The sequence below is a fragment of the Ovis aries genome, chromosome 3, assembly GCF_016772045.2.
Source record: "Ovis aries strain OAR_USU_Benz2616 breed Rambouillet chromosome 3, ARS-UI_Ramb_v3.0, whole genome shotgun sequence".
NCBI lineage: Eukaryota > Metazoa > Chordata > Mammalia > Artiodactyla > Bovidae > Ovis > Ovis aries.
In genome coordinates, this window is record NC_056056.1 from 184,392,260 (window position 1) to 184,414,651 (window position 22,392).

The 22,392-nt window shown below is 34.0% G+C and overlaps 1 protein-coding gene across 2 annotated transcripts in view; it reads left to right on the forward strand.

Annotated features, from left to right (window-relative positions):
- IPO8 (importin 8) overlaps window positions 1-22,392 on the forward strand; it is a 67,855-nt gene that overhangs the window by 31,827 nt on the left and 13,636 nt on the right. For both annotated transcript variants that reach the window (XM_004006750.5, XM_042247314.1), the window contains 9 exons: window positions 168-284; window positions 718-807; window positions 2,234-2,399; window positions 3,452-3,612; window positions 4,063-4,188; window positions 6,310-6,376; window positions 9,855-9,980; window positions 10,628-10,725; window positions 14,340-14,435. In XM_004006750.5, coding sequence (XP_004006799.1) covers window positions 168-284; window positions 718-807; window positions 2,234-2,399; window positions 3,452-3,612; window positions 4,063-4,188; window positions 6,310-6,376; window positions 9,855-9,980; window positions 10,628-10,725; window positions 14,340-14,435 — 1,047 coding nt within the window. The remainder of the gene's footprint in view (window positions 1-167; window positions 285-717; window positions 808-2,233; window positions 2,400-3,451; window positions 3,613-4,062; window positions 4,189-6,309; window positions 6,377-9,854; window positions 9,981-10,627; window positions 10,726-14,339; window positions 14,436-22,392) is intronic.

The window sequence follows — 22,392 nt, forward strand, 5'->3', positions numbered from 1 at the left end:
TTGTATCTTCATAAGGGAAAAGGAATATTTTTTCTTAATTGTAGTTGCTTGATAGAACACAATAAAATATCTTTATTTTTGAAAATTTGTACATCATTTTTAATATGATAGTAAAGCAGTGAAAGCTCATGTAGACTAAAGTGGATTCTTCTATTTCTTTTCTTTAGGTGTTGCCAAAAATGATGGCATTCTGTTATCAAATCCTAACAGACCCGAACTTTGATCCTAGGAAGAAAGATGGAGCCCTGCATGTGATTGGTTCCCTAGCTGATATTTTACTGAAGGTTAAGCTACTCAAATTTACTTTACTTAATAACACTGTGAAGCATAGGCAGATGAGATAATATGAGAATTATGGATAATTTAAAACTGCTGACTCTGCATAATTGAGTTGACTAAATATTTTTCTTTCTGTCATTTTAATTTTTTTAATTTAAAATGGCTTTTTATTCACTTTTTCAGTATGAAACTGTTGTTATAGAAAAAAGATGATACAAAATAACTTTAGGGTTGTTTCTAGAAAGATCAGTCAATACCAAGTTTCTATCTAAAGACTATTTTTCTCTTGTTTTAAAACATGCATTATGTAGGTCAATAATTTTACAAAATTTAAAGAAGTATATTAAGTATTTCATAAGAAACAAGCTTTATTAAGAAGTGATTTTTACATATGAAAAAGACATTAATAAGTTAAACTCAATTTCTATTTCCTAACAGAAGAGTTTATTCAAGGACCAAATGGAGTTACTGTTGCAGAATCATGTATTTCCATTACTATTGTCTAACCTGGGATACCTTCGAGCCAGAGTAGGTTTTTCCATATTTCATTATGTCTCGAAATTAGTGTCTTGAAATCTTCATTTGTAAGTTAATTATTGAACTAAATACTTTTGGACAAATTTATCTTTTACCACACTGGGACAAAATGAAGTCAGTGAGAATGTCTTTTATAGTCATAAAAGCTGAATAAAGAGCAAATTAGTAAATAAAGTGATGTCTAGATTTTAACTACAGCTGCCCGCCTTTGCCTCACTTGCTGCATATGCAGAACATACTGTGAGAGGGGTGATGCTGCAGCAGTGGTACCATGTAAATTCATAAGCTGACTAAGTTTTAGTGTCCAAAACAGCAGGAAAATTATATTTTGGCTAAACTCTTGATTATGATTTCTAGTGTAATAGTTAGATATACTTTAATAACATGTAGAAAATAATAATCCATGTAAATTTATTTGTATTCTAAGTTTATATTATTTATAGAAGCAATATATTTTATGGAAAAATAAAAATAGAACTTTTAACAGCCTAGTGCTTACTTTTGTAACTGTATCAGCACAACAAAGTATCTTGCTAAAACCAATATATGTTAACAATGCCTTGTACACACCAATGCATTTTATAAATAGAAGACAGGGACTTTCCTGGTGGTCCCACTGGAGGACCACTGTGCTCCCAATGCAGGGGGCCTGGGTTCAATCCCTGATCAGAGAACTAAGACCTGGAGCAATCAAATAAATAAATAAAAATATTTAAAAAGAGATAATAGTCACTAGAGAAATATTTGTGTGAATATAGGTTAGAAATGTAGAGGGTGCACAAGTATTTTTATAAGTAGGTTACTGTTTTTACAGACTATTAATTGTATGTCTCTTGCAAGTCGTTAGTCATTCAAATTAATTACTGTCAATTGTATTTTATGCAATAGAGACTTTAAAAAAATAATATGATTTAGTGGTCTAATAGTTTAAAGTTTGGTAATTTATACAAGGTTAAATTTTTTTTTATCTTCTGTGACTGAAAAAGTCAAGTTTCCTAAGCTGATTAGTGTAAGGGAAAAAAATATTTTATTCATTTTTGCTATGATGACCAGTAAATGAATGTCAACACTGACTTGCAGTGCTTTTGCATATAAATAATAAGTTGTGAGTCATAATATTTATTAAAGCATTGACAGGATTTTTTTTTTAGAGACACTTAAGTTGGGTTCTGTTTAATCTTTCTTATGAATAATGATATTGCATAAAGGTAATTTAGAAGTAATAAAATTGCCTTTCTTATAAGAAGTATGGAATCCTGAAGTTAGCAACTGAGACTAATATGTTTCCCTCCAAAAAACAAATAAATAAATAGTACATGGTAGGATTAATGATGTTTTACTTAGAAGTTTTTATATTCATTGTTACATAAAACCATAATCCTAATAGTTTCCTACTAACTTTTTCCTTATAACATAGTCCTGTTGGGTACTTCATGCATTCAGTTCTTTGAAATTTCATAATGAGCTCAACCTAAGAAATGCAGTTGATCTAGCAAAGAAGAGCCTGATTGAGGATAAGGAGATGCCTGTCAAGGTTGAAGCTGCCCTTGCTCTTCAGTCATTAATTTCTAACCAGACACAAGGTAAAACCAAAATTATTATTAAATTAACAAAATTTAAAATTTAGAATAAGAATACATTTTTTAGAGGGTATTTTTAATTAAATAATAATTTTGATGTTGTCTTCTCAAATAGTTTTGTTTACTTCCTTGTCTTAAAGTTCAGAGTTTGGGTTTTTGAGCTTTTGCCCCCTCAGAATTTTATAAGAGTTTATTCTTGCCACTTTTAGGAATGTCTGTTAACTGTGGTTTCCAGAAGAATTTGAGATTAGGAAACAAGTTGATGATTGTTAAACATTAGGGTAGATGGGGAATCGAGAGACCTAGGAGTCTAGTTTTGACTGAGCTCCTGCCTTGCCGTCTAGACCTGGGCAAGATATGTGATCTGTCAAGGCTTAGATTGCCATATATTTAAATTTAGGGGGATTGGACTAGATGGCTTCAAGATTCCTTTTAGCTCTAGGATTCTTGTGATTCTGCCCATTCTGAAAGCAGCAAGTTGCATTTCTAGTGAGTGATAACACATATCTCCTTTGTTTGTTTAGAAGAATGCGCTGTTCAAAATTCAAATAAACCTTTAAAAATAAATTCTGCATTATGAAGAACATTAGCCTTTATCCCTATACAACACTATTCCAATGGAAGGCAATATTAGATAAACACATGTGGGGAGAAGAGTGGTTGGAGATTGGGGTGAATGAGCATCATCAATGTGGGCATAGTCTTTATGTAAATGGTTTTTACACTTGTATCATGCTGTCATATTCCTGTTTGATAAGTCATGCTGATGACAGAGGATACATGTGATTCAAATTAGTTCAGGCAAATTTCTCAGGGGAGCTATTGGCATTTGGGTCAGGAGAGTTCTTTACTGTGCAGGACTGATTGTCCATATATTACTCATGGGAAAACGGATACATTGGTGAACATTATTTTGGTACAACTTTATAACTTACTTACCATCAGGCACATAGGTATCTGGAACCTATTACCCTGTGTTATTTACCTTGTGACCAAGTAAGTTTCACTTGTGAATCGCTAATATTTTTTACTGAGTTTGTTTTTTATTGCATTAGCCAAGGAATATATGAAGCCACATGTAAGGCCTATTATGCAGGAGCTGTTGCACATTGTTAGAGAGACAGAAAATGATGATGTTACTAATGTTATCCAGAAGATGATATGTGAATACAGCCAAGAGGTAGCCTCAATTGCTGTGGATATGACTCAGCATTTGGTAAGACTGGGCATAGCTTTATGTTAGTTTGGTATAAAGGCTTTGAATAATCTAAGTAAATTAAACTCCAAAATTTGAAGTTTAGTTTGTATGTAACTGAAATGCTAATGTAAAAATATTTGCTCTAATAATTCTGATGGTTAATAATTTCAATGTATAGTTTTCAGTTTTCCTAGATTTTGGATTTATTTAATGGCAACCAGAAGTTAATTATTTGCTGTTTGATTATAATAGCTAGTATATATTCCACTTTAGTGACTAGATAAGGGCAAAGTGGCTATATTTAAAACATGACAGTTTCCATCATCAATATTCACTTGGCAAACTGCATATCTTAAAGTTTGAGCAGTGGTGGCCTTTGGAGATGTGACACTGTCCTTTTGCTCACTTCTCATAGAGAAGTGTGAATGTAGCAGTACTAATTGTTGAATGTGTTTGCTATTTTTGTAGGCTGAGATATTTGGCAAAGTTCTTCAAAGTGATGAATATGAAGAAGTTGAAGACAAGACTGTAATGGCTATGGGAATTTTACATACCATTGATACTATCTTGACAGTTGTAGAAGACCACAAAGAGGTAGGATTTCCTTGTGTTTCATGATGTCATTATAGTAACTGAAATTTATATTATCATTGGTCATGAATTTTAAAGTCTTGACCTTTAAATTGCTGGTTATGTTGCTGGATTTTAAAAATTACCCTCAAATTTTAAAGAAAAGTATTAAAATGATTGAAGGGAAATGTTGCATGTGGTTTTAAAGTATATAGTATATCTCTTTTGCTAAACTTAGTTCAGTTCATCACATCTGCTATGTGCCAGGGTAGGCTTGGGGGAAAACCAAATTTAATAGAACATAGCCCTGTTGTTTGGAATCCACAGTCTGATCTTCTTGGTAGAGAGAGACTGCTATTCAGTTACAGAGGCAAATTTTAAATAACAGAATAAAATACTGATGTAACAAATACCTGAGAATGGAAGGGAAGAAGAGCTTAAAACATCATCTTTCCTAGGCTGAATTCCAGAACAACATTGGATTAAGAATTTGCGCAGATGTTTGTCAAGCACTCTCATATCCGTTCAGTTCAGTTCAGTTGCTCAGTCAGGTCCAACTCTTTGCGACTGCATGGACTGCGGCATGCCAGGCTTCCCTGTCCATCACCAACTCCCGGAGCTTGCTCAAACTCATGTCCATTGAGTCGGTGATGCCATCAACCATCTCATCCTCTGTCTTCCCCTTATCCATTAGCTGGTAGAATGTTACCATGTCCCCCTGCCATAGCGCGGGTATTGGTAGTGCCCTTTTGCAGAAGTAGAGCACAAGGTTCAGGTAGTATCTCATGTTCACGGAGTTGGGAATTTGTAGATTTAGAGTTGCAGTCAACTGATATATCCTGATAATATATCAATTATTGCCTTCCTAAAACCTGCTGCTCTCCTCCTCAAGTATTATATATTATATAGCCTTTACTTAAATTAGATTTGTATTCATTACTTCTGCCAGCACAGTTGACTTGTTTGGCAATGATGGCAGCTCTCGTTTTATACGTATGTGGGACTTAGGAAGCAGGTGCTGGTTCTTTAAATAGCATTGTTAAACCCTGTGGCTGTTGACTTATCGTGTGTTTATCACATACTAATGGATGCTTACCAGGTTCTTAAAATGGTTCAATTTTCTTCTCCTGGGCAGGCCTTTCTTTGCCTAAACGACTTAATGTGAATTTTTGTTTTCATATTCATTATTGTATTTCTGTGTCCTTGTTGAAAGTATATGGGCCTCTCTGTAATGGTGAGATTTTCAAGTTGAATTGCATGTATACTTAAGGATTATTCTTTCTCTTTATATGTAGAACTTGTATTTTAAATTTGAAGAGAACTTAGAAATCGTCTTGTCAAGTTTTCCCAAATATGTTTGTCTGGAGGATGGGTAGTAGTAGGATAAGCATCAGGATTAGTTTGGAAAAAAAAAAAAAAACCAACCCCACCATTTTATGTTTCTGTTTTAATTTTTTAATTCTTGATATTACTTTTATTTTGAATTTCAAATAAAGTTAAAGGAGCATGTGACCTTATTGTGTTTATCAAAGGAGGAATGGGTTAAAGTTGAGATACACTAATCAAATCTAGCTTCCCTAACCTATAGATGAAAAATCTTAAAGCCTTTAGCTAGATGGCTTTGCCAAGGTCATAGGTAACTAGAGGCAAAATGAGGACTGGAATCTTGGTCTCCTGACTGCCAGTCTTATGATTTTGAACTTTGACTTACTAAAAGCAAGCTTTGAAAGCAAGATTTCCTTAAAAGAAATATTTACATGTGTATAAATACTTAATGTATGAAAAGTAAAATTAGAAATCTGAAAAAGATGGCTAGTATTTTTATGTCTTCACATTGAAGTCCTAGATATATTAGGAATTAAAGTATTGGTATAAAATATGAGATAAGGAATTAATTTAACTTGTAATTTTATTATGATTTTAACCCAAATTTCCATCATTAGCCCACTTTTCAGAATATCCTGGTTATTCTTTGATGTTTAATTTTTCACATGGAGTTTAGTATTAACTTCTTAATTTCTCTTCTCAAAAGGTCCTATTGGAAAAAAAATCCTATTGGTATTTTTATTGGGATAATATTAAATTCATAGATTAAATTAAGGGTTATGATGAATTTTAAACTAAATGTTTAAAATTTGTCTTTAGGTTACTCAGCAGTTAGAGAATATCTGTCTACGGATCATTGATCTTGTTTTACAGAAACATGTAATTGGTAAGTTCAAAGATAGAATAAAAGGTAAACTGAGACTATTTTTAAATTTGATGAAAAATGCATTTTAGCCCTTCAAATTCAACAAGATGGACAGTTTTGAGAAAGAGAAGCTTGCCTTCTGTTCAATTTTTAGATATACTTTCTAATATTAGATTTCTAGATTTTTCATTTAGAGGTAAGCTTAACATACCCAATTAAGAATTTTTGTTGTTGGAGTTTTTAAAGAACAGAGATTTTAAATGTTTTTTAGAAAGAAAGAACTAAGATGAGGTTCAGGTGAGGTTACTTTAGGGTTGAAAAATGTGAGATGATAGACATATATTCTATCAGAAGTGTGAATTAATTGTTATTCTGTTTATGTTATGGTACCTGAATTCTGAGTAGAGTCAGTAGTTAATGCTGGATGTTACAGATTGATTGGGATTTGTAGAAGAGGCAACTTTTCATAGTATCCAAGCATTTTGAAGATACCAGCCACAAGTCTTATGGGTAGGAGAGAAATGTAGCCTGTATAGTGAAAGAGATAGAAAGATGGAACAAAAGCAGGTTACCACATTAGAGCAGCCGTCTCCAAACTTTTATCATTCACACCATTAGTAAAAAATTGAGCATGTACTTCTAATGTATGTGACTTATACTTGAGTATATATTTATATGCAATATACATGTTACTGTGCTACATTTACGTACATAAAGAGAAATGTAAAACATGAGATTAAATGTAAATGAATAGTTTATCTCTACTAAGTGTTCTAATACATTCTTCTCCCATTTTAGAGGATTATCCTCTACTTTGCCAAAGTAGTCCTTACTTTTGAAATCATCACTATAAAGCAGTTGTTCTCAAACTTTGATGTGGATAAGAATCACCGAGGATCTAGTTAAAATGAAGCTTCCTGGACCATAACTTAAGAGATTCTGATACACTCAGAAAGAATATATTCACTTATGTCCTTTCTGTGAAGAGATGTAACTGAAAATTCTCCATTAAAAATATTCTTTTAAGGACTTCAAACATGTGAAAACATTTGACTTACAATATTGTATTGGTTTCAGGTTTACAACATAGTAATTGGATATTTTTATAGAATATGCTATATACAAAGTTATAAAATACTGACTATATCCCCTGTGCTGTGCATTACATGCTTGTAACTATTTCAGGTCAAGGGGATTAAGAGGTACAAATCACTAGGTGTAAAATAAATAAGTCACAAGTATGTAATATCCATTGAAATTTAAGTAGTCTTGAGGAAAAAACTGAAGTAAAGCAAAGTGAAGTGGTTTATACCAACTTTCTGTAATCTGCCTATACCACATTTGTAATTTGGGCAATTACAACATCAGGATGTTAAGAAAAGAAAAGGGGCCTATTTCTTAAGTGTAGTGGGCAGAGGAGAAAAGTTTCAATTGCCTGTCTCCTCTAATCTCATCTCTAGTGCCAAGGTGATCTCTCGTGTTTTTAGCTGTGATGCATGAACTGTTAATGGCCCTTTTTTGGAACCAATATTTAGTCATGTAAGATTTTAGGTTAAACCAGAAAAACCTAATTCTGGAAGATATTGTGGGCTGTTAATGTAGGACCCCACCATAGCAGTCTCACCATGTTTATGTCCATGGTCCAGTCTTTTTCCACTGTCCCACTTTTGCCTCCTTCTTTTGCCTGTTTTTATTGCTAATTTACTCTTGAACTTCATGTATTATTAAAAGCTAGGCTTAGCCATGGGAGAAGGCAATGGCACCCCACTCCAGTACTCTTGCCTGGAAAATCCCATGGACGGAGGGGGCTGGTGGGCTATAGTCCATGGGGTCGCCAAGAGTCGGACACGACTGAGCGACTTCACTTTCACTTTTCACTTTCATGCATTGGAGAAGGAAATGGCAACCCACTCCAGTGTTCTTGCCTGGAGAATCCTAGGGACGGTGGAGCCTGGTGGGCTGCCGTCTATGGGGTCACACAGAGTCTGACACGACTGAAGCGACTTAGCAGCGGCAGCAGCAGCAGCAGGCTTAGCCATTACTGATTTAACTGCTCTATCTCATGCAGTAAATCAAAGTTAGTACAACCATCCTACCCTAATAGTCCGTTGTCTTAGCTGATACTAAATGAAAACAACTTATGGTTAATTTAAACATAAATGGAATTGGTAGAAGGATATTGGTAGCTCACCAAAGCAGTGGGAAGGCTGGAGTTGGTCAGAGTCAGCCAGGATTCTGCGATAAAAATGGTTTGCTTAGAAGGCCTGTGCTGCCTTGCTCAACACTGGGTCCTACACTGCTGCCCACCATAGTCCAAACTCCCAACACAGACCATGATCCTCCTAATTATTCCCCACCTCCCACAAAAAAAAACTGGAAAAGCTTTGTGCCTTTTAGTTTCTCCCTCAGATTCATAGTCCTGGTCTTGAGCATCTTGAGTGGCCTGGTAAAGTACACAGGTTGTAGCCATCAAGAGCATGAAAGGAAATACTGGGCCTCTTTTCTTTCTTTTAGGCTTCATGTTAGGAAGAGGCATTTGCTTTCTTGAACAGAACTTTCAGAAATTTTTTATTCAGGCCATTGGTTGTATTTCAAGTGATTGTCTATCCTAAATTATTTCCCAATATCTATGATTTCTATCTTATTTTGCTTTTGATAAGGCAAATATCTGTATTGCTAGCTTTTAAATATATTAAAATTTGAATAATGTTACAGAAAAAAATTTTATTCAAGCTTCCAGGGTGAATATTGGTTCCCTTGAATAAGAAGAAGGAAAAAAAAAAACCCCAAAACTTTGAAGTTAGACTTTTTTGTTCAGTGACATGGTAGGAAATTTTTGAAATTTTTGTGTTGAGGTTTGTGTTTTCTGATTGTTATATTTAGATATAATTTCCTTCTGAATGAGGGTAAGAATAATAAGTATATGTACAAATGCAAGAATATTCCCTTTGGACTCTTTTAATAGTAAGTATAATTATCTTGAAGTAAGTTGAAAAGCATTGTACTAATTTTACAAGCTTTGTAAATTGGCAAAATATATTCTGTATATATTTTGTAAAAAATACATGCAGCAGATGGATATTTTCACCTAGATGAATTAAGTTCTCTGAAGAACATTAATTGTAAATTTAAAATCCTGTGCATGAGACACATACAATAATTGTTCATTCTTGTATCCATTTCTAATAAGGGTTTATATATAAACTTTATTTTCTATATTACAAAACATAAAAAATATAACTTTTCAATATTACAAGTAAGTTTAGTCAAAACAAATCTTTGCCATATCTTATTGAGTAGGGGGCAGATCTTAGTGAAAAATGGAAGATGGCAAATATTAATAGAGATAGCAAGAGATGGGAGCTGAGAAACACATGCTCAAAAGTATGTTAGATATAAGATATATGTGAGTATATAGCCTAAATCCTCTTCTGTGTGGTCTTTGTGTTTAATTTTTGCTATTTCCTAGGATTCTAACTAGAGATTTTCTTCTTTCTAGAATTCTATGAAGAAATTCTTTCACTGGCTTACAGTTTAACTTGCCATGGTATTTCTCCTCAAATGTGGCAGCTTCTAGGTATATTATATGAGGTTTTTCAGCAGGATTGTTTTGAATATTTTACAGGTATGACTTTGACCATGTAACATTTTTGTTGTTCTGTGTCTAGATAGGTATTATATCCTTTGACACTTGACATAAAGACATGATTCCAGTACTAATCAGAAAATAATTGTTCTTCCTTTCCTGTTGAGTAGTGCTGTTGTAGGGCTTTTAGCCCTAGGAATAGAGGTCATAGTAGGAAGGCTATATTTCCTACTGAATCTTAAATTACTTTGCAGTCAGAGTGTATATCCATATATTAATTAATATTTTCTGAATGTCAACTATATTCTAAGCAATGTTCTAGGCTCAGCAGTACATCAGGGAACAAAATAGACAGCCCTTGCCCTTTTGACACCTCCATTCTAATATGGGGTGGAAGAGGCTAGGAAACAGACAAATAAGCATATAGAGTTGTCAGATGGTAATGAGTGCTATGGGGAAAAAGAAGAAAATTCATAACAATCACTAAATGATGAGAATTTTAATCTTTCTGATCCACATTTCCCTCATCAATAAATAGGGCAGGTGTACCATTTTAGTTTCTAGCGTTTTGTGGTTGCAAGGGAAGATAGTAATGTGTGGGTGCTATAGAAATGTGCTTTCAGTGGTAATAATTTGTTTCTACTTCTGTCACTCAGATCTCATTGAGCGTTTGAATTTTTTTCCAGACATGATGCCTCTTCTGCATAATTATGTGACAATAGATACAAATACTTTACTGTCAAATCCAAAGCATTTAGAAATACTTTTTACAATGTGTAGAAAGGTAAGCATGTCCTAATCATTTGTCGTAGTGATTCTTACTAATGTTTACTGACTAGTGTTGTATTTCACTTCAGGTACTCTCTCAATTTATTCCTTATATATTTAGTTGTATATTGCTCTAATGAACATATATTTGTCATTTTGTGTTTTCAAATGGAGTTTGGAATTATATTCTGAAAATTTCATATTGTGTGTTATACTGAATGTTTGCTACTTCTATAGTTGTGTACTTCACAATGCTTAGGTAAACAATTTTCCATGTATTTTTTCTTTCAAAAATATAGACTTACTACTTGATTAAAGAAGAGTGCTAGGAAAATATCACAGTTTGTCAATTAGTGATTTTTCTTTTAATTGAATGTATATATTGGAAAACACTAGGTATAGGTAATTTGAACATAAACAAGACAAAAAAAAATTGGAATAGTTGGAAAGATAGCATCATTTAACTCAATACAGGATAGTTTGTAAGCCACATAATGATTACTGTTGCATTTATGCACAAGCATGATTGCCTACTGTGTTATCTTTGTCACAAATACCCCCTCTTGGTTATATCTAGAAGTGATTCGTGACTAATGCTTTCCTCCTCTTTTAGGTGAATATGTGTATATTCATAAATATAAAACTGTATTACATAGAGATGGCAGATTTTAGAAAGCTCAAATAGCCAGAAACCTAAGTTTGGCTTTGGAGTTGGGAGTAAGATAGCCAGTGTACAGCCTGTTTTCCTTCCTAGAAGAGATGTGTGCCAGGCTCTGTTAAGAGTGCTGAACTTATAATCAGTTTATCTAATTTAGGTCTCAGTTCAGTTTTAAAGAGCCTGGGAGATTTGGGGAGGTCACTAAGTTTCATCACATATAAACTGCAGGAGTAGAATCACGATTTTTGAAGACTCATATAGCTCTTTGGGAACCCAGCTTGTTAGGTCATAATCACCTGGCTGTCCTCAGGTTTTTCCTGTTACAGAGATAGCTGCTAGTGAGGAAAAGGGGCAGAGAAAGCAGCAAGCAGACAATTAACTCGCAGCTGCTCTGTATTGTAGCAGATAGAGTAACAGTGATGTTCACAATGATGTCCTTCTTAGCAAGTAAGTTTATTTCCTATTATATTATTATCTTATTACCTCTTACTGTGTATCAGGTATTTCCTGAGCATTTGTATACATTAATTTATTTAATCTTTTCAGCATTATATCACCTTTTTGTCAAAGAGGAGAGAGAGATTTTGCCTTGTGCTTGAGGTTTAGAAAAGTGACCTAGGTCATATAAGCAAAGAGGAACTAAAGAGCCTCTTAATAAAGATAAAAGAGAAGAGTGAAAAATGCTGGCTTAAAACTCAGCATACGAAAAACTAAGATTATGGCATCTGGTCCCATCACTTCCTGACAAGTAGATGAGGGAAAAATGAAAACAGTGGCAGTTTTTATTTTCTTGGGCTCCAAAATTGCTGGGGACAGTGACTTAAGCCATGAAATTAAAAGATGCTTGCTCCTTGGAAGAAAAGCTATGACAAACCTAGACAGTGTATTTAAAAGCAGAGACATCATTTTGCTGACAGATGTCTGTCTAGTCAAAGCTATGGTTTTTCCAGTAGTCATGTATGGATGTGAGAGTTGGGCCATAAAGAAGGCTGAGTGCTGAAGAATCGATGTTTTTGAATTGTGATGCTGGAAAAGACTCTTGAGAGTCCCTTGGACAGCAAGGAGAGCAAACCAGTCCATCCTAAAGGAAATTAACCCTGAATATTCATTGAAAGCATTGATGCTGAAGCTGGCCACCTGATGTGAACAGCCGACTCATTGAAAAAGACCCTGATGCTGGGAAAAATTGAGGGCAGAAGAAGAAGGGGACAACAGATGATGAGATGGTTGGATGGCATCACAGACTCAGTTGACATGAATTTGGGCAACTCTGGAAGACAGTGAAGGATGGGGAAGCCTGGCATGTTGTAGTCCATGGGGTCACAAAGAGTTGGGCATGACTGGGCGACTAAACAACAAATCTAGTTCCAGAGCCCATTTTTAAACTATTGCACTATATTTTGCTTCTCTTCCTTTTGTGGAAGGAAGAGAAACAGAACCTCAAACCAGCAAACAAAGAAACCAAGTAAATGTAATTTGGGATAAAGGGACTGATTTTTTTTTTTCTGTACCATATAGTCCTATGACATAAATATATTATTATATTCCTTTTTACAGAAGGGAACAGTAGGGCACAGAGGTGAAATAGCTTTTCTAAAAACACAGCTCATAAATGGCAGAGCTAGGATTTAGACCTAGGCATTCTGGTCCCAGAGCCCATTCATACTTAGAATCTAGATCTAGAAACACTGCCCTAGAGGTGGGATTCTGTTTATGTAAATAGGGTTGATTCTTCATTTTGCTAGCTGTCTGTTTACAGTTCAGCTCCCTGACCCATCTGTTTTCTAGCTTCCACAGTTTTATAGCTGTCTCTTTTTCCTTTTATATGTCTTTGTGGATGTATGCCTCTAAAACATCTTTATCTTCATTTTAATGGCCTTTGGGAAGGGATAAAATTGAATGGGGATGTTCATATCTGTCATCTTTATCTGGAAAGATTCTAAATTCAGCTTTCTTAAATCATATTTGTCTAGGAAATTATCTAATTCATCTGAGTTTAAAAAAATATAAAGATATAGTATTCTTCATAGTATTTTCATTTTTAATCTTTCCTTTATAGGTATTTGTACCTTTTATTCCTAACATTTTTTCAAATTTTGCTTTGCTTTTTAAAATAATTTTGAAAATAATACATTTGATAGAAGTTGTCAAACTATTAAAGTATGAATCTAGTTTTGATTTCTCTTTGTTACCTCTTTTTGTCTATTATTCCTAATTTCTGTCTTACCTTTATTCTTTAAGTCTGTTCTTTTTCTTATGTGTTATGTTTGAACACATTAATTTTTTCATATTTCCTAATTTCTAATATAAGTATGCCTGTTCTCTATAAATCTCTCTTCTGTGAACCTTATTATAAGGCTGTCATATTCTTTGTATGAACATGTGCTTTCTATAATTGTTCATTCAGTGAAAATACAGAATTGTCATTAGGGGAACAGTGTGGTAAGCTTTGTTATATTCATCTTCTGTAATACTGTTTAGTCCTAAATGGTTTAATATCTTTGGAAAGTACTTCAAGTTATAAAGTCCATGTGAGAAAACTCAATGGTATGTAATATTATATTTATGGTTTCTTTATGAAAAACTGGGTGGATATAGACAGGAATTCAAAAAGAACAGAAAAATACGAAAATACAGGGTTTGTTTCATTGTTTAAGAAGGTTTTTTCTTTATTTTATTGTATCATTTTATTGTTTTTAGTGCCTTACTTAAAGGGAAGCTTTATTTGTCTAGACAGGTAACAGCCTACTTTTTAATCCAGAGTTAAATAAAGTGAATTATTACTCATATAAGGAATTAGAGTAGATAAAAAAGATAGATGGACTTTATTTTGAACTTCCTTTTTTTGGATTGGCAAGGTAAACTCATGATGCAAACACCATGATTCTAATGGCTGCTTTTTATGTGATATTTACTTTATGTAAACTTGATTAAAGTTTTACAGTGCCTGAGTGAAATTTTTATTACTGCAGGTACTATGTGGAGATGCAGGAGAAGATGCAGAATGTCATGCAGCCAAACTTCTTGAAGTCATCATTCTTCAGTGCAAAGGAAGGGGAATTGACCAGGTGATATATGTGTGGAGAACATCCTACTTGATGTTTAAAATTTACAATGCCTGCTTGACATTTTGTTTATATTATGATGAAAAATTATAAAGATAACCTATAGTTTGTATTTACTGCTACAAATCTTATAACAAAAATACCCATGCAATTTGGAGATTGTTCCTTGCATTCTAGATACACAGAAAAATATGTAATAACTTAAGAGACTAACAAGTAAATCATGAAGGAGATAAATGTACAAATAAATCCTGCTCAGTTTGATTCCCAGAGATTTGCTTTTTTCCTTTGTTTTTGTGTATGCTATTGAAATATTCCCAGATATCTTTTTCAATCAGAAATGAAGGTGCAAAAAGAAAAAATGTTTTTCTCTATTGATATAAAATATTATATATTTTAACAAGATTAATTCAGTTTTTGATACAACTGTGGTATGATATTCAGTTACTGAGAAAAGTGTTCAAGGATAAGTGTAGAGTTTTTTTTTCAATTCTGTAATATTTACTCCATGTATTTTTGTATAACAGCTTTATTGAGATATAATTTGTATACCATCCAGTCAGTCCTTTAGAGTTTATGCGTCACTGGTTTTTAATATAGTCACCAAATTGTGCAACTATTATCACAGTCAGTTTTCAGAATATTTAATTACTACCCCTGAGAAAACTCTGTGCCCTTTAGTAGTTATTTCTCATTTCGCCTAAATGACCCTCAACCCTAGGCAACCATTATCATACTCTTTCTCTACAGATTTGCCTATTTTAGACATTTTATATAAATGAAATCATATGTGGTTCTTTGTGAACGACTTTTGTTACTTAGCACATAATATTTTAAAAGATACCTTCATGTTATAGCAGATATCAGTACTCTATTTCTTTTAATTGATAAATATTTCATTATATGATTATATCACATTTATTTTAGCTATTTGTCGATTGATGGACATTTTTCTTATTTCCACATTTTGGCTATTGTGAACAATGTTGACATGAACATTTGTATGCTGATTTTTGTGTGGACATGTCTTCTTTGTGTGGACATGTCTTCATTTCTCTTGCTATATATATTTATATATGTATATATATGGTATATATATTTATATATGTATATATATAGGAGTAGTAATTCTGTGTTTAACCACTGCCAAACTTTTCCAAAGCAGCTGCACCATTTCCTGTTCCTACCAGTACTGAATGAGAGTTTTGATTTCTCCATATCCTAGCTAACACTTGGTTGGTCTTTTTGTTATAGCCATCCTAGTAGCAATATTTCATGGTTTTGGTTTGCATTTTCCCAGATGGCTTATGATAGTGAGCATCTTTTCATGTGGCTGTTTATATTTTTTAAAGAATGTTTATTCAGATTTTTTGGCCTATTTTTAATTGGTTTGTTTATTTTTGAGTTGTAGGGCTTCTTTGTATATATTCTAAACTCAAGTTCCTTATCAGATATGTACTTTGTAAAAATTTCCTCTCAATTTTTATGTTATAACTTTCTTGATGATGTCCTTTGAAGCACAGGAAAGTTAATTTTGATGACGTCTAATTTATTTTTTCTTTTGTTGTTGTGGTTGTCATCATATTTAAGAAATCACTGCTAAATTCAAGTTTACAAAAAAAATTCCATTTTCTTCTAAGAGATTTATGGTCTTAGCTCTAATATTTATGTCTTTAATTCACTTTGAGTTAATTTTTGTAGATGGTATGAGGAAAAGGTACAAAGTCATCATTTTGCATGTAGATGTCAAGGTGTCTAGAAGCACTATTTCTTGAAAAACTATTCTTTCCCTGTTGAAATGTGCTGGCACACTTGTCAGATATATTCACTATAAATGGGAGGATGTATTTGTGGACTTTCATTCAGTTTTGATGAATTTTTTTGTCCTTAATCTAGGATTGCACTATTACTGTAGCTTTGTAGTAAGTTAGGAAGTTTAAGTCCTCCAGTTTTCCTGTGTAAGATTCTTTTAGCTAATCTGGACCCTTGAATTTCCATATGAATTTTAGGACTGACTTTTCAGTTTAAGGAAAGAAGACAGCTGGAATTGTGATAAGCATTGTGCTAAATCTTTAGATTACTGTAGGGAGTATTGTCACTTTGAGAATAATTCAATCCCTGAACATAGGATGTCTTTCCTTTTCCTTTTATTTAGGGTGTCTTTAATTTTTTTCAAAAATGTTTTATAGTTTTCAAGTACATTTCTTTTGTTAAAATCTTCCTAAAATATTTTATCCTTTCTAATGCTGTTGTAAGTGGTATTGTTTTCTTAATTTTATTTTTAAGTTGTTTATTGCCTGTGTTTAGAAATACATTTTTTGGTATATTTTGTTTCTTGCAACCTTGCCAGAGTTGTTTATTAGTTTTAATAGAGTTTCAGAGAATTTCTTTGGATTTTCTGTATACAAGGTCATCTCATCTGCAGATAAGAGTTTTGCCTTTCCAACCTTGGTGCTTTTTATTTTACTTTTCTTGCCTAGTTGCCTTGGCTAGAACCTTCAGTGCAATGGTGAATAGGTATGGTGATACCTTATCTTGTTCTTAATCTTAGGTAGGGAAGCATTCCTTTCACCATTAAGTCTAGTGTTAGCTGTGGGTTTTTCATAGCTGTCTTTTTATCAGATTGGGTACGTTCCTGTTTACTCCTGGTTCATTAAGTGTTTCAGTCATGAAGGAGTGTCAGATGCTTTTTTGCCTCTCCTGAGATGATCATATGGTTTTTGTTCTTTTAATATGGTGTATTTGTTGATTTTCAGATGTTAAGTCAAGGTTGAATTCCTGGTGTAAATCCTACTTGATCATGGAATATGATCCTTTTTATATATTTCTAGATTCAGTTAGATGGTATTTTTATAACTATTTTTGTGTCTATATTTATGGGAGATATTGATCTGTAATTTTTTTCCTTGTGGTATCTTTGTCTGGATTTGGAATCATATACTGGCCTCGTGGAATGAGTTGGGAAGGGCTCCCTCCTCTTCTGTTTTTTGGAAGAATTTATGAAGGTTGATGTTTTTTAAATGTTAGAATATAGCAGTGAAGCCATCTTTGCCAGAGGTTATTTTGTGGGTAGTTTTAAAATTACCAGTTCAATCTCTTAATTGTTATAGGTCTACTTGCATTTTTATTTCTTTTTGAGTTAATATGGGAGTTTGCATCTTTTTTAGAAGTTGTCCATTTCGTCTAATTAGTTGGCATGCAGTTCATAATATTTTGTTATCTTTTTGTAGGTCAGTGATAATGACCCTGTTTGTTATTGATTTTAGTAATTATTATCTTCTCTTTCTTTCTTTTTCCCCTTTTGTTATTCAAGTAAAATTTTGTCAATTTTGTTAATTTTTTCAGTGAACCAATTTATGATTTTTCTCTCTTTGTTTTTCTGTTTGCTATTTCATTAGTTTTTGCTTTAATTCTAATAATTTATTCTTTTTCTACTTTCTTTGAGTTTAGTTTGCTCTTCTTTTCCCAGAGTCTTGAGGTGGAAATTTAGGTTATTAGATTGAAATCTTTCTTGCTTTTTGTTATAGAGATTGATAGCTATAAATTTCCCTCTAACTGCTGCTTTAACTACATTAATAAGTTTTGGTATATGTTCATATTCATTCATCTCAAAATATGTTCTTATTTCCACCTTAGATAATGCTGATATAGAGAAGTGTCTTGAGGTAGAAAGAAGGGATGTCAAAACTTAAGTCCAATGGCTTTATCTTCTTAGTTAGAATTGTTAAGAAATGAAGAAAGTTGAAATTTCAGTTTGGAGAAGTCTAGTTAAGTCTAGTAGAGAAAAATTGAGTAAAGGAATTGCTTTTGGTTGCATAGACTCATTTGAAGTTAGCAAATAAGAATTTCAGGTGTAATACTGTGGATTTCTATTTCTAAAACTGGATTGTCAGAAGGATTGGAAAGTTGGTGTCCAAGCATTTCTATGTCAGAAAGTTGAGTTAGCTCACTGTCTAATGTTAGTGAGGTTACCACTACTGTGCTGAAGGATTATAACACCTAGGAATGACATTCCTCAGTATTTCCTATAAATTGGTAGTTATATCTAGATATTTTGGTAAGATTTATTTGTGTATATTCCAGGACTATAGGCAAAAGGGAGAGCCTCTGCTATTGAGTTGGTCATTATTTCCACAAAAGAGAACCAGAAAATACATATTATATTAAGAGTATTACATTAGAGGATATGGATATTTCCTGTTCACATTCAAGACTACATTATTTTTATTTAACCAAATTGATCCTAATCAACATCCCCTAAACCCAGAATCCTTGTTCTCATCATAATTACTCATTTACTTTATACCACTAGTATGTATTAATATATAAAGTCTCATAAAGGATTAATCTCTGAAATATACAAGCAGTTCATGCAGCTCAATATCAGAAAAACAAACCCAATCAAAAAATGGGAAGAAGAGCTAAATGGACATTCTCCAAAGAAGATATACAGATGGCAAATAGACACATGAAAAAATGCTCAACATTGCTTATTTTTAGAGAAATGCAAATTAAAACTGCAATGAGATATCACCTCACACCAGTCGGAATGGCCATCATCAAAGAAGCTACAAACTGAATGCTGGAGACAATGTGGAGAAAAGGGAACCCTTTTGCACAGTTGGTAGAAATGTAAATTGATACAGCCACGATGGAGAGTATGGAAACTTCTTAAAAAACTGTGAATAAAACTGCCATATGACCAGCATCTCACTACTAGACATACCCTGTGAAACCCACAATTCTAAAAGATGTATGTACCACAGTGTTCAAAGCAGCACTGTTTATAATAGCCGGGACATCAAAGCAACCTAGATGTCCATCAACAGATGAATGGATAAAGAAGTTGTGGTACATATATATGATGGACTATTTCTCAGCCATAAAAAGGAACAAATTTGAGGGAGTTCTAGTGTGGTAGATGAACCTAGAGCCTGTTATACAGAATGAAGTAAGTCAGGAAAAGAAAAACAAATATTGAATATTAATGGATGTATATAGAATATAGAAAGATGTACTGATGAGTCTTTGCAGACAGACAGACATAGAGAACAGACTTGTGGACACAGTAGGGGAAGTACAGGGTGGGATGAATTGAGAGGTAGTACGGAAACATATATATTACCATATGTAAAATAGATAGCAAATGGGAAGTTGCCCTGTAACACAGGGAGATCAACCGGGTACTCTGTGACAATCTAGAGGGATTGGATAGACGGGAAATGGGAGGGAGGTTCGGAAGGGAGGGAACAGTGTATACCTGTGGCTGATTCATATTGATGTATGGCAGAAACCAACACAACGTCATAAGGTGATTGTCCTCCACTTAAAAATAATAATAAAAAGTATATACACAGTGTCAGTAGTTATACCAGCATTGTCACAAATATGTGATTACATTGCCTTAAACGTGTGTTTAAGATTTTTTAGTAGCTCTTTTTGTCTCAAAGGTATATTCATATGCTAGGAATATTTATAGCCGAACATCTCAAGTCACAAATTTTAAAGTAATTTTAAATAATCCCTGTTTGATTATTCATTTTAACTCCTAGGGACTGGTTAACTTTTTTTATGAATAAATAAAACATAATGCATAGTCTCAAGTCTGGTTTACAAAAAACAAGGTATATTCAGAAAAATCTAGCTTCCATCCCTGTCCACTCTACCATTACTCTCTTTCCCTATTTCCATCTCCCCCAACCCCAGTTTTTAGTTCATACTTTCATTAAAAAAAAAGTAAGCAAATAGTTACATTCATTATCTCCTCACCTTCTTAAGTAGTACTGTTGTTGTTGTTCTCTCGCTAAGTTGTGTCCAACTCTTTGTGACCCCGTGGACTGCAGCATGCCAGTCTTCCTTGTTCTTCAGTATCTCCTGGGGTTTGCTTAAACTCATGTCTATTGAGTTGGTGATGCCATCCAATGGTCTCATCCTCTGTCTCCCCCTTCTCCTCCTGCCCTCAATCTTTCCCAGCATCGAAGTCTTTTCCAGTGAGTCTGCTCATTGCATCAAGTGGCTAAAGTATTGGAGCTTCAACTTGAGTATCAGTCCTTCCAGTGAATATTCAGGACTGATTTCCTTTAGGATTGACTAGTTTGATCTCCTTGTTGTCCAAGGGACTCTCAAGAGTCTTCTCCAGTTCCACAGTTTGAAAGCATCAGTTCTTCAGCACTCAGCCTTCTTTATGGACCAACTCTCACATCTGTACATGACTACTAGAAAAATATAACTTTGACTATGTGGGCCTTTGTTGGCAAAGTGATATCTCTAGTTTTTGATACACTGTCTAGGTTTGTCATGGGCTTCCCTGGTGGCGCAGATGGTAAAGCGTCTGCTTGCAATGCGGGAGACCCAGGTTTGATCCCTGGGTTGGGAAGATCCCCTGGAGAAGGAAATGGCAATCCACTCCAGCACTCTTGCCTGGAAAACCCCATGGATGGAGGAGCCTGATAGGCTTTTTCCCCAAGAAGGAAGTGTCTTAATTTCATGGCTTCAGTCACTGTCCGCAGTGATTTTATAACCCAAGAAAATAAAATCTGTCACTGTTTCTACTTTTTCCCCATCTGTTTGCCAGGAAGTGATGGGACTACATGCCATGATCTTAGTTTTTTGAATGTTTGGTTTAAAGTCAGCTCTTTTTACTCACCTCTTTCACCCTGATCAAGAGGCTCTTTAGTTCCTCTTCACTTTCTGCCATTAGAGTGGTATCATCTGCATAGCTGAGGTTGTTGATATTTATCCTAGCAATCTTGATTCTAGCTTGTGAGTCACTCAGCTCAGCATTTTGCTTGATGTAACCCAGACAGCATATTAGAAAGCAGAGATACCACTTTGCCGACAAAGGTCCATATAGTCAAAGCTATGGTTTTTCCAGTAGTCATGTATGGATGTGAGAGTTGGCCCATAAGGAAGACTGAGTGAGTGCTAAAGAATTGATGCTTTTGATTTGTGGTGCTGGAGAAGACTCTTGAGGGTCCCTTGGATAGCACAATCAAATCAGTCAGTCTTAAAGGAAATCAACCCTGAATATTCAACTGGAAGGACTGATGCTTAAGCTGAAGCTCCAATACTTTTGCCACCTGATGCAAAGAGCTGACTCATTGGAAAAGACCCTGATGCTGGGAAACACTGAGAGCAGGAATAAAAGGGGGTGACAGAATGAGATGGTTGGATTGCATCATTAACTCAATGGACATGAGTTTGGGCAAACTCTGGGTGATAGTGAAGGACAGGGAAGCCTGGGGTGTTGCAGTCCATGCAATTGCAAAGAGTCAGATACACCTTAGTGGCTGAACAACAGCAAACCATGTTGTATGTTATATCCCTGTGACTTTTTTTAGGAATTTTTACTCCTCAAGAGAAATTCTGATCACATCATGCTTATTCTAAGTTTCATTTTTTTTTTTTTTTTGCACTTGATTCTTGAGCAGTGCCAGAGTTAGAGGTGCTCACCCTCTGTGCAGTTAGAAATCTGTGTATAACTTCTAGTTGGCCCTCTGTATACATGGTTTCTCCCTATCTGGATTTAATTAACCATGGATGGTATAGAACTGTAGTATTAATTGTTGAAAAAAATCTGCATTTAAATGGATCCATATAGTTCAAACCCATTTTGTTCAAGGGTCAAGTATATTTCCAATTTGATTTATTAAAGAAAAACTCCATCCTAGTCATTTTAACTTAAAACATGTAAGTGACTGAGTCTCCGTTTGGATTATTGCAGTTTTTTGATTGTGTTCTCTTGTAGGACAACCTTCATCTAAGTGTAATCTTCAGTTAAAAGGAAAGGAGACGTTTTGGTACTGCTCTAGGACCTTTTTTGGCCATTTACTCTCTCTGAGTTTAATAATTCTGAAAATGATTTAAACTAGCAAGTTCTACTGTCTTTAAGAGTATCTTATTTAATGGTTACACTTTACCAGCATTCAACTTTCTGTAAAAGTTACTTGATTTCTGTTTT